This window comes from Oncorhynchus tshawytscha, linkage group LG01 (assembly GCF_018296145.1).
Source record: "Oncorhynchus tshawytscha isolate Ot180627B linkage group LG01, Otsh_v2.0, whole genome shotgun sequence".
NCBI lineage: Eukaryota > Metazoa > Chordata > Actinopteri > Salmoniformes > Salmonidae > Oncorhynchus > Oncorhynchus tshawytscha.
The window spans coordinates 74,643,293-74,655,555 of record NC_056429.1 but is presented as its reverse complement, the minus strand read 5'-3'; the positions used below and the strand labels follow the sequence as shown (position 1 = coordinate 74,655,555).

The 12,263-nt window shown below is 41.4% G+C and overlaps 1 protein-coding gene across 1 annotated transcript in view; it reads right to left on the bottom strand.

The window, feature by feature from the left end:
* The window catches only part of LOC112256682 (glutamic-oxaloacetic transaminase 1, soluble), a 28,303-nt gene extending 20,786 nt beyond the window's left edge, over positions 1-7,517 (bottom strand). Inside the window, exon 1 of the mRNA XM_024430099.2 lies at positions 7,260-7,517. Coding sequence (XP_024285867.1) covers positions 7,260-7,368 — 109 coding nt within the window. The 5' untranslated portion in view covers positions 7,369-7,517. The remainder of the gene's footprint in view (positions 1-7,259) is intronic.
* Between the last annotated feature and the right edge of the window lie 4,746 nt (positions 7,518-12,263).

The following is a 12,263-nucleotide window of genomic DNA, read 5'->3' as shown; positions in this document are numbered from 1 at the left end:
AAATTCAAACGGTTCTGACCTGCACTGCGGAGAGAGAGCAGGGGGAGGGGGAAAGAGCAAACGCAGTGTCACCATACAGCAGGTTTACACTTTGAGCATTCTGACAGCGTCCTTGCGCAAAATAGTATGCAGCATCATCTGGATATGTATGCAACAAAAGTTCAAAATGCACATTCTGATACCATTTCTGTTTGTAAATGGGTATACCCCCTTGGGTTCTCAAGAGCTAGTTTAGGCACTGATCCAACAACATCCATCCTTTCCTCATTTCAAGTATTCTTCATTGATATGATTGGATTGGTCAAAGCTATGGCCGTCATTGTAAATAAGAATTTGTTCTTAACTGACTTGCCTAGTTAAATTTTAAAAATATATATATATAAAACATTACATGTAGTGGAATGCTTGCTTACACCCATCCAATCATGTTAGCGATTACTTCAGGTAAGGCATTGAGGCATACATTTACAGGGCCTTCAGAAAGTATTCACACCCCTGGACTTTTTCCACATTTTGTTGTGTTACAAAGTGGGATTAAAAATGTTTTAATTGTTATTTTTTTGTCAACGATCTAGCCAAAATACTATGTAATGTCAAAGTGAAAGAATAATTCTAACATTTGTAAAAAAAAAATTTTTTTATGAAAAATAAAACACTAATATATCCTGATTAGATTCAACACCCTGAGTCAATACATGTTAAAGTCACATTTGGCAGCGATTACAGCTGTGAGTCTTTCTGGGTAAGTCTCTAAGAGCTTTCCACACCTGGATCGTGCAACATTTGCCTATTATTTTCTAAATTCTTCAAATGGTTGTTGATTATTGCTGGACAACCATTTTCAGGTCTTGCCATAGATTTATTTTCAAGCAGATTTAAGTCAAAACTGTTAAATCGACCACTCAACAACATTCACTGTCTTCTTGGTAAGCAACTCCAGTGTATACAGTACTTGTGTTTAAGGTTATTGTCCTGCTGAAAGCTGAATTAATCTCCCAGTGTCTGGTGGAAAGCAGACTGAAACAGATTTTCCTATAGGATTTTGACTGTGCTTAGCTCCATTTTGTAATGAATACTCAGGGAGAAAAAGGTGTAGATTCACACGCAGCAGGTGTTTAATTCACCTTCACAGAAGGCAGGAATCGTGGTCACAGGCAGGCAATGGTCATACACAGGTAGGCAAACACGCAGGTGAATCAAAACTAAGACTGAAGGCTATAACTGGTTCTCACAAACGAGCTAGGAAAAGGCTTAGTAGAGTCAAAACGAACAATACCTCACAAAGGCACAAACAGAATGAACTGAACTAAATAAGGAGCTGATGAGACCAGGTGAGTAACTCACACAGGTGAAATCAATGAACAAAAATGAAAGACAGAGCTATGTTCAAGAACACAAAGAAACAGGGCTACGTTTAAGAACATAATGAAACAGAACACAAGGTTGACTAAGAAAATAAATACAGAACCTTACACATTTACATTTACCTTACACACATCCTTTATTTTATATGCTGAAAATCCCAGTCCTTAATGATTACAAGCATACCCATAACATGATGCAGCCACCACAATGCTTGAAAATATGGAGAGTGGTACTAAGTAATGTGTTCTATTGGATTTGTCCCAAACATAATAATAATAATAATAATAATATCATATGCCATTTAGCACACACTTTTTAAGTGTCTTACACTCATGAGTGTATACATTTTACATATGGGTGGCCCCAGCGGGAATCGAAACCACAAAACACTTTGTATTCAGTACAAAAGATTAATTGCCTTGCCACATTTTTTGCAGTATTACTTTAGTGCATTGTTGCAAAAAGGATGCATGTTTTGGAATATTTATATTCTGTACAGGCTTCCTTCTTTTCACTCTGTCAATTAGCTTAGTATTGTGGAGTAACTACAATGTTGTTGATCCATCCTTCGTATTCTCCTATCACAGCCATTAAACTCTAACTGTTTTTAAAGTCACCATTGGCCTCATGGTGAAAATACCTAAGCGGTTTATTCCCCTCTGGCAACTGAGTTAGGATGAAGCCTGTATCTTTGTAGTGACTGGGTGTATTGATACACCATCCAAAGAGTAATGAATAACTTCACCACGCTCAAAGGGATAGTCAATGTCTGTTTTTTTTTATTTTTTTATCCATCTACCAATAGGTGCTCTTCTTTGCGAGGCATTGGAAAACCTCCCTGGTCTTTGTGGTTGAATCTGTGCTTGAAATTCACTGCTCGACTGAGAGACCTTACAGATAATGATATGTGCGTGGTACCGAGATGAGGTAAACACTGTTATTGCACACAGAGTGAGTCCATGCAAACTATTATTTGACTTGTTAAGCAACCTTTTACTTCTGAACGTATTTAGGCATGCCATAACAAAGGGGTTGAAACCTTATTGACTCAAGACATTTCAGCTTTTCATTTTTAATTAATCTCTAAAAAGATGATTCTACTTTGACATTATGGGGCATGTCACGTTCTGACCTTAGTTCTTTTATTATGTCTTTGTTTTAGTATGGTCAGGGCGTGAGTTGGGTGGGTTGTCTATGTTCCTATTTCTATGTTTTGCTATTTCTGTGTTTGGCCTGAGTGAGGCGCACGGTGCGGTACATAGCAGCGCCTCGTATCGGCCGGGCTAGAGTGGGCATCGAGCCAGGTGCCATGAAGCCAGGCGCATCTGGTCTCCAGTGCGTCTCCTTGGGCCGGGGTACATGGCACCAGCCCTACGCATGAAGTCCCCGGTTCGCCAGCACAGCCCAGTGCGGGCTATTCCACCTCGCCGCACTGGCCTGGCTACGGGGAGCATTCAGCCAGGTAGGGTTGGGCAGGCTCAGTGCTCAAGAGTTCCAGTGCGCCTTCACGGTCCGGTCTATCCGGTGCCACCTCCACGCACCAGCACTCCGGTGGCAGCCCCCCGCACCAGGCTGTCTCTCCGTCTCCTTCCTACAGGTGCTCCCACCTACTCAGCGCTGTCAGAGTCTTCCTCCTGCCCAGCGCTGCCAGAGTCGCCCGTCCGGTGCTTCCGGAATCTCCTGTCCATTCGGGACCCGTGGCTTGGGTCGCAAGTCCGTGGTCCGCGGCGAGGGTCGACGCGTTAGAGGCCACAGAGGCGGGTAAAGAGGCGGAGAAGGACTATGGTGGAGTGGGGTCCATGTCCCGCGCCAGAGCCGCCACCGTGGACAGACACCCACCCAGACCCTCCCCTATAGGTTTAGGTTTTGCGGCCGGAGTCCGCACCTTGGGGGGGGGGGGTTACTGTCATGTTCTGACCTTAATTATTTTATTATGTCTTTGTTTTAGTATGGTCATGGTGTGAGTTGGGTGGGTTGTCTATGTTTCTTTTTCTATGATTTGCTATTTCTGTGTTTGGCCTGGTATGGTTCTCAATCAGAGGCAGCTGTCAATCGTTGTCCCTGATTGAGAACCATATTTAGGTAGCATGTTTTCTATTGTTTTGTTGGGTGATTATTTTCTGTTTTCTGTTGTGTGTCTGCACCAGCCAGAACGGTTTTCGGTTGTCGGTTTATTGTTTTTGTTTTTGTTCAGTGTTCAAGTTCTTTATTAAAAGATATGGACACATACCACACTGCACCTTGGTCCTCACCTTCTTCCACCATCGACGACCGTTACAGGGCATTGTGTGTAAGCCAGTAACAAAACAATGTAAATGTAAGCCATTTTAAATTCAGGCTGTAATACAACTAAATGTGGAAAAAGTCAAGGGGTATGAATACTTTCTGAAATAACTGTAAAGTGTTCCAATAGGACCCTAATCCACCACCGTTTTTCCATCTCTTATGAATTGTTAATAGAGGGTTTAACACCATGTGACAACAACAGAGCTTTGGCCAGTTCTCTGGCGTAGCTCTGCTCAAATGTAGCGCAATGCAAATCCTTTAGTCCGGAGAGGCCAAGCAAGCAGTCACAGATCACACATGGAGATTTCAGCCTTTACACTGCAGTGTTAAATAATAATTACAACACTCCATACAAAGATCCAGTCAGAAGAATGGTCATGTGTGAGTGCACTGCACTGTGTGACTAAATGGACATTTGGGTTGTGTGACAATAAGAAAGGGGATTCTGTCTACAGTCTCTCATAGGAGGATCGTAGAAAGAGTGAATGGGAGTGAATTACTTCATGATTACAGTCAATTTATCTTAACTTAAAGTGATATGACCATGACTCATTGATCTCCAGCTACAACTACCGGTATGTTCCAGTCTGTTCCAGTCCTCCTTACTGCAGTGACAGACACTTCTTTGGATGACTGCCAACGACAGGTTATATAGGCCTTGCTAGGCTATCTAGGGATCCTGGACAATCAGCACGGAAAGCAAAGGACATCATGCTATCCTGATTGATTGGATAGGTGAAAAGGTTTCAACACATAGAACACATCCAGTCTGTCACAACATTGAGGGAGAATGCAAAAAGGTGACACTTTACTTGAAACCCAGTGTCATAGCACGTTATGACACAGTCAAACATGTCATATGTCATAAAAGCTTACATAACTTGCCATAACCTGTTATAATATGGTCATAACACTGTCATGACATAGATTTAGACTTGTTGTGACATATATTGCATACTTTTATGGCTGGTTATGACACCTACATAAGTGTCAAAACCTAAAACCTACCACACAAGGCAAAGCATTCCATTAGACCACAGCTTGTGTCAACAGTATGATTCTGTTATGTAAAAATAAAAAATTGACCATGTTAAAGTATCATTGCAATTGCGCAAACATTGATGTCAGACATGCGCCTACCTCAATGCTCTGCTGATGATGACTGGGATGAATGCAGGAGCAGATTTCAGGAGCAGGACAAGACATCCTCTTTTTGACTGATGACTGATATAAGGGCATGTACATTATAGGTCTACCTGGCTTATATGATTATGAGGGTCATAATGCTTCTTGACCGTTTTATAAAGTGTAGTTTCTTAGTCCAAGTAAAGTGACACAGGATGGTCATAATGCTTCTTGGCCGTTTTATAAAGTGTAGTTTCTTAGTCCAAGTAAAGTGACACAGGATGGTCATAATGCTTCTTGACCGTTTTATAAAGTGTAGTTTCTTAGTCCAAGTAAAGTGACACAGGATGGTCATAATGCTTCTTGACCGTTTTATAAAGTGTAGTTTCTTAGTCCAAGTAAAGTGACACAGGATGGTCATAATGCTTCTTGACCGTTTTATAAAGTGTAGTTTCTTAGTCCAAGTAAAGTGACACAGGATGGTCATAATGCTTCTTGACCGTTTTATAAAGTGTAGTTTCTTAGTCCAAGTAAAGTGACACAGGATGGTCATAATGCTTCTTGACCGTTTTATAAAGTGTAGTTTCTTAGTTCAAGTAAAGTGACACAGGATGGTCATAATGCTTCTTGACCGTTTTATAAAGTGTAGTTTCTTAGTTCAAGTAAAGTGACACAGGATGGCCAAAATGCTTCTTGACCGTTTTATAAAGTGTATTTTCTTAGTCCAAGTAAAGTGACACAGGATGGTCATAATGCTTCTTGACCGTTTTATAAAGTGTATTTTCTTAGTTCAAGTAAAGTGACACAAGATGGTCATAATGCTTCTTGACCGTTTTATAAAGTGTAGTTTCTTAGTCCAAGTAAAGTGACACAGGATGGTCATAATGCTTCTTGACCGTTTTATAAAGTGTATTTTCTTAGTTCAAGTAAAGTGACACAGGATGGTCATAATGCTTCATGACAATGTCATAAAGTGTATTTTCTTAATCCAAGTAAAGTGACACAGGATGGCCATTATGCTTCTTGACAATGTCATAAAGTGTATTTTCTTAGTCCAAGTAAAGTGACACAGGATGGCCATTATGCTTCTTGACAGTGTCATAAAGTGTATATTCTTAGTCCAAGTAAAGTGACACAGGATGGTCATAATGCTTCTTGACAGTGTCATTAAATGTATTTTCTTAGTCCAAGTAAAGTGACACAGGATGGTCATAATGCTTCTTGACAGTGTCATTAAATGTATTTTCTTAGTCCAAGTAAAGTGACACAGGATGGTCATAATGCTTCTTGACAGTGTCATTAAATGTATTTTCTTAGTCCAAGTAAAGTGACACAGGATGCTTCTTGACAGTGTCATTAAATGTATTTTCTTTCTTGACACAGGATGTCATAAAGTGTGTATTTTCTTAGTCCAAGTCCAAAAGTGACACAGGATGGCCATTATGCTTCTTGACACTGTCATAAAGTGTATTTTCTTAGTCCAAGTAAAGTGACACAGGATGGTCATAATGCTTCTTGACAGTGTCATAAAGTGTATTTTCTTAGTCCAAGTAAAGTGACACAGGATGGCCATTATGCTTCTTGACAATGTCATAATGTGTATTTTCTTAGTCCAAGTAAAGTGACACAGGATGACCATTATGCTTCTTGACACTGTCATAAAGTGTATTTTCTTAGTCCAAGTAAAGTGACACAGGATGGTCATAATGCTTCATGACACTGTCATAAAGTGTATTTTCTTAGTCCAAGTAAAGTGACACAGGATGGTCATAATGCTTCATGACACTGTCATTAAATGTATTTTCTACAAGTTAATTAAAATAGGATGAAAAAACGTGACTGTAAAGAATTTATTACAACAAAAACAAAGGATCTAAGTGACAGACTTTCAAACAAAAGGAAACTTCTTGGCAGGAAAACACTCATTTGAATAAATGTAGGTTTTGACACTCTGATGTAGGTGTCATAACCAGCCATAAAATAACGCAATAGGTCACACCAAGTGTTGCTTAATATATATATATATATATATATGCATGAAATGACAGTGTTATGACCATATTGTGACATGTTATGACAAGTTATGTCAGCTGTTACGACATGGTTATGACCGAAGTAAAGTGTTACCCAGTTTTCAAACAGGGCCCTGCAACACAACATTTCAGATGATGGACTAGTTATAAGGGATTAGCTATGGTATACTAAACCATCATTGTAAATAATAATTTATTCTTAATTGACTTGTCTAGTTAAATAAAGATTAAATAAAATGTAAAAATAAACACTAAGTTAGCTGTTAACGTTAGCTAGCTAGTTAGCCACGGTTGAACGGTTCGCTAGTAAATGAACTATGCGATTATTAATGGTGCAGGAAATCGGACAGGCAGCAGGTGCATTGTTTTCGCAGTGGAACTCTGTGATCCAAATGTTAGCTAGCTTGCTTACTTCATCCCAGCGATTGACGCATCACCATCATCTCTTACCTCCAACTCCGAGGTTCACCTTCTTGGGGTTCGCGTCCTCTTTAAAATCATTCGACAGCTTGAATACAGCCACTGGGGTGGCTTGGGGAACCTCTCCGAATAACGACATAATGATGACTATTACCAAGGAGGGGTGTTAGACAAAGCGTTAAACAACCCGGCACAAACCGCTGTGTAAAGTGCTACAGGACGAGATAGGAAAATACTTTCACCTTCAACTTGGATGGATTTGAGGTCGTCCCTAGTTAGCACAGCCACAAAGTCATAAACCCCGCCTATTTCTACAATTTCTCTTCTCAATACAATTTGATTTTAAACCTAAACCTAACATTAACCCTAACCACACTGATAACAATTGCCTAACCCTAACCCTAAATGATATCCAAATATATCATTTTTGTTATAATTTTTACGACATTGCCAATTTTGACTTTGTAGCTTTGTCATCTAGTGGAAAACGTGGATTTGGCCAATGGAGAATGAATGGAGAATGGGTGTGAAAGATTTCACCAATAGAAATCGAAAGCAAACAGTTGACCCCAAAATTAGCCAATCCTAGCAACGATTGAACGGGGTCAAGGGGTGCAATATTGTGACGTAGTTGACAGCTGGCGCCAATGACTAGCCTCCATTGGAGATTAACAAATTACTATGCAAATCTCGGTCGCTGAATATGAAAGAGCGGCGTTGTTGTAAGGCATTGGGATTTGCCTGCAAAAATAAATAGCCTAAATGTTATTGCATACCAGTAGTTTTGCAGGGTTTCCAAAGCATCATAACATCCATAGTTAAGCATTCTGCCTATAACACTGAAACAACTTTATTATGGATCTAAAACTATGCCTACCCTCTTGTTAAAATCTCCACATCTCTACACTTTAGTTACCTGATTGTCTATTCTCTAAACAGGCAACTGAATACATTTCATCATTTGTATTTCAATCAAAGAGATTCACTGTTACGATCTATACATGTTTTATATTGAACACCCCAATTTTTTTTAAGTCACTTTTCTATCTATCCACAAGGTGTCACCCTAAGCTTGTTATTCGTGATCCACCATGATTTCTGCCCTGTATAGAACTTGACCAGAGATCACCCTCCCCTCATCCTATATATTGTCCCAGGGACATCATGCATTAGGGATCCCGAAACTGACCATAGATCAGTGTTAAAGTAACTTCCCAGTGTCTCCAGATTTTTATGAAATATGACCTATAATTACTTAGAATATAAAATTCCAAATGCTAATTAAGTATGTTAAAAAGCAGCTTTTGTGTGTTGGAATGGTGTGGATGTACCCCAACAATAGAACAATGTGAACGTATACCTGTCATTAAAAATATGAACGCTCGCAGACCGCTGATTGGCCAGCTCATCCTCCTCTAGACCGCTGACTGGCCAACTCATCCTCCTCAGGGAGATTAAGGGCAACTTCTTCAACTGACGAGAAAAAAGATATTCCTCATTCGACCAAGTAGGCTACCTACCATGTTTAGACTGAACTACTAGCATCAAGTGCAGGTAAGCTACTGTAGTAGACCTTAATAGTGATGACACCTTTCTGGCATGGCCCCACTGACAGGTTTATAATCCCTGTGTCAACTCTGTTTGAATGCAGACATGTGAATGCAGATTTTAATCCTAACCAAACAGGGTTGATCGATGATAACAATAACATAACTGTCTTTTCAAAGCAGTATTTTATGTGTGTGTGTGTGTGTGTGTGTGTGTGTGTGCGTGTGTGTGTGTGTGTGTGTGTGTGTGTGTGTGTGTGTGTGTGTGTGTGTGTGTGTGTGTGTGTGTGTGTGTGTGTGTGTGTGTGTGTGCGTGTGCGTGCATGGATATGTTTGTTTGTGACTCTGTGTGTGGGTCTGTGTATGTGCGTACGTACCTATGCACGTGTTTGTGTACTGTCTCCCTCAGCTGTCTGTCCGTCTCCCTGAAGTGAAGTGGTTGATAAATGAAGGCCACTTCTGCTCTTTCATCCCTCTCGTCTCCTGGATTAAAATTGAACATTTCTCAGTCCTCAATAGAATATCCACCATGTGTCATTCTTCAACACTTCATCACTCTGTGTCTGCTGGTAGTGGTTGTCCTAAAGTAACATTTTATTTCCAGTGTACTGTTGTTTTTTTAAAGGTATCTGAGAGGCTGGTCTGACTGCATACCAACCAACTCACTGTATAAGGAAATTTACTTCAGCTTACTTAGCATACTAGATTGTCTCAATGCAGTTGGTTGGAGCACTAATGAAAGGCAAAATCTAACTCAAAAACGTTTCTAGGGTTGGGACCTCTATGATTTTCCCCTCACTACCCGGCCAGGTGCAGGGTAACCCCAGTGGGCCTGCCAGAAGAGGGTTGGGCTTTCTGAAGGCCAGGGTCACCCCCTCTCCTCTCCCCCCACCTCTCCCTCGCTCAGGCAGTATATGTTTTCATTACTTCCGACCAGGTGAGACCAGGTATCAGTGTGTGTATTACCTGTCACTGTCAGGCCAGCAATTATAGGATTTGAGCACCCTGAGCAGAGCAGAGTAGAGCAGGCCTCATGCCTGGGGCCTAGAGATGACTGAGAGGGCCAGGGAGAAGGACTGACAGTGTATGTGTGTGTGAGTGTGTGTGTGTGTGTGTGTGTGTGTGTGTGTGTGTGTGTGTGTGCACAAACACACACAGTCACAGTCAACATGGGTATCAAATACAAACACGAGAATGTACACACACACACACACACACGGCTGCATTCCAGAGGGGACCTTCTGGTGTAGCTCACATGTTGTGTTGCCCTGTGTGTCTGTGGGTCAATGATTTGTGTTGAGTGACAGTCTTTCAGCTCCCCGCGCTGTTTGTTTTCCTGAGACAGTGTCATCAATTCTGTAACAAGGGACCAGACACACCAACAACAGAGGCACACGGACCTCCCTGCTTCCCTGTATGCAGCGACCCCGACTGATGGTGCGTGTATGCAGTAGCCAGACATGCCTCAGTGGTGTGTGTGTGTGTGTGTGTGTGTGTGTGTGTGTGTGTGTGTGTGTGTGTGTGTGTGTGTGTGTGTGTGTGTGTGTGTGTGTGTGTGTGTGTGTGTGTGTGTGTGTGTGTGTGTGTGTGTTTGTTTGTTTAGTGACATGTTGTGTGCATGCAGTAGCCAGGCGTGTTTTCTCTTCCGAGGCAATTGATCAAAGGTATATGCAGGCTTGGCATGCAAACTGAGAAACCACACCTTCCACATCTGAGATATCACAGACATCACCTCAAACATTTCCAACAGTCCATTTAATGTTATTTGCAATGCAAATATAAACCAGGGGATGCTTGTGTATTGGAATATATGGACGTGATACTGGCAAGCCTACCACATTGTTGCTATACTTTCAAACCACAGATGACAGTGATTTACATAAGTTTACATGTAGGTTAATACTTGAGTGGTGGGAATGGCTTTGAGAGGGATATTCAATGTCACATACAGTAATGTTGGCCGCAAGCCTCTCTTTCTCTCCCTCACTCCTCTCCCTGTCTCTCTTTTTCTCTCTCTTTTTTTTCTCTCTCCAACAAAGACCCTTGTATGAGACCTGAAGACATATAGCACTCTGATCTAATGCCTAGACTTTAGCTCAACAAGTGAACATAGTCTCGTGGAATGCAGGAGACCTGGGTTTGAACCCAGTCGGTCACACTAGCCCAGACCTCCACAAGTGAGAAAGCAGAAGGCGTGAACATACATTCCTACTAAATTCAGTTCTACAGCAATTGATTGATGTAGTGTTTACCCGACTCTGACTGACCAGACCAGAGCTCAGTATAAATATGTAGCTCTTTAACACAATAGGAGGAAGTGGTAGGCTCACGTCTGCGTTTCTACGTCCACCCTTTGGTTCTACGTCTCTATGAAAAGAAAAAACAAACGCCCGTTAATATTGGACCCTTAACCATGGTCTTCAATTAATCCTTTCGCTCCAAACGGCTCATAATTCAACCTGATCAATTTTAAACAATGAACAATGATGTCAACGCCACTGCGCTGCTCTAAGGAAATGCACAGAGGAAATGTAAAAGCAGAGTCAGAGAGAAGAGCGTGCTTCTCTTCCAGTTCAGGAAGATTTTTAGTGTGTGTGTGTGTGTGTGTGTGTGTGTGTGTGTGTGTGTGTGTGTGTGTGTGTGTGTGTGTGTGTGTGTGTGTGTGTGTGTGTGTGTGTGTGTGTGTGTGTGTGTGTGTGTGTGCGTGCGTGCGTGTGTGTGGACACGTTTTACATACTTTTGAGTACCAAAAGTCCTCGCAAGAATAGTAACCCAACTAAAATTATGAGAAGTGAGGAAATTTTGCCAGTCCTCACTTGAAAAAGGCTATTTTAGGCTTAGGGGTTAGATTTAGGGTTAGAATTAGGGTGAGGTACGTGGTTAGGGTTAGCAGTTAGGTTTTGGGTTTTGGTTATGGTTAGGGTTAGGGTTAGAGTGAGTAAGGGTTAGGGTTAGGGTAAGGGTTAGGGTTAGGGTTAAGTTTAGGGTTAAGGGTTAGGAAAAATTGGATTTTGAATGGAAATTAATTTTAGGTCCCCACAAGGATAGAAGAACAAAACGTGTGGTTCATGACAACTGTGTTTGTATGTAACCAATTCTGTAAACTGTCCTACATGCCTGTGGCCAGATGAACTCAACTCAACCTTTTGTTTTTGTTCCAACATGGCTGTCCAGACAGATGTTTTATTGAGACAGAAACATAGCAGCAGCATGCCAAAGACTGGTAACCTCTGCCCGCACATCCTATGCACAAGATTTTACATTGACATTTTAGTCATTTCACAGGGTTTTCCAAACTCGGTCCTGGGCCCCCGGGTGCACGTTTTGCTTTTTGCCCTATTACTACACAGCTGATTCAAATAAACAACTCATCAGCAAGCTTTGATCATCCGAATCAGCTGTGTGGGGGCGGGGGGGGGGCCTTGATTTAGTTTGGGAATCCTTGATTTAGCAGATGCTCTTATCCAGAGCGACTTACAGTTAGTGC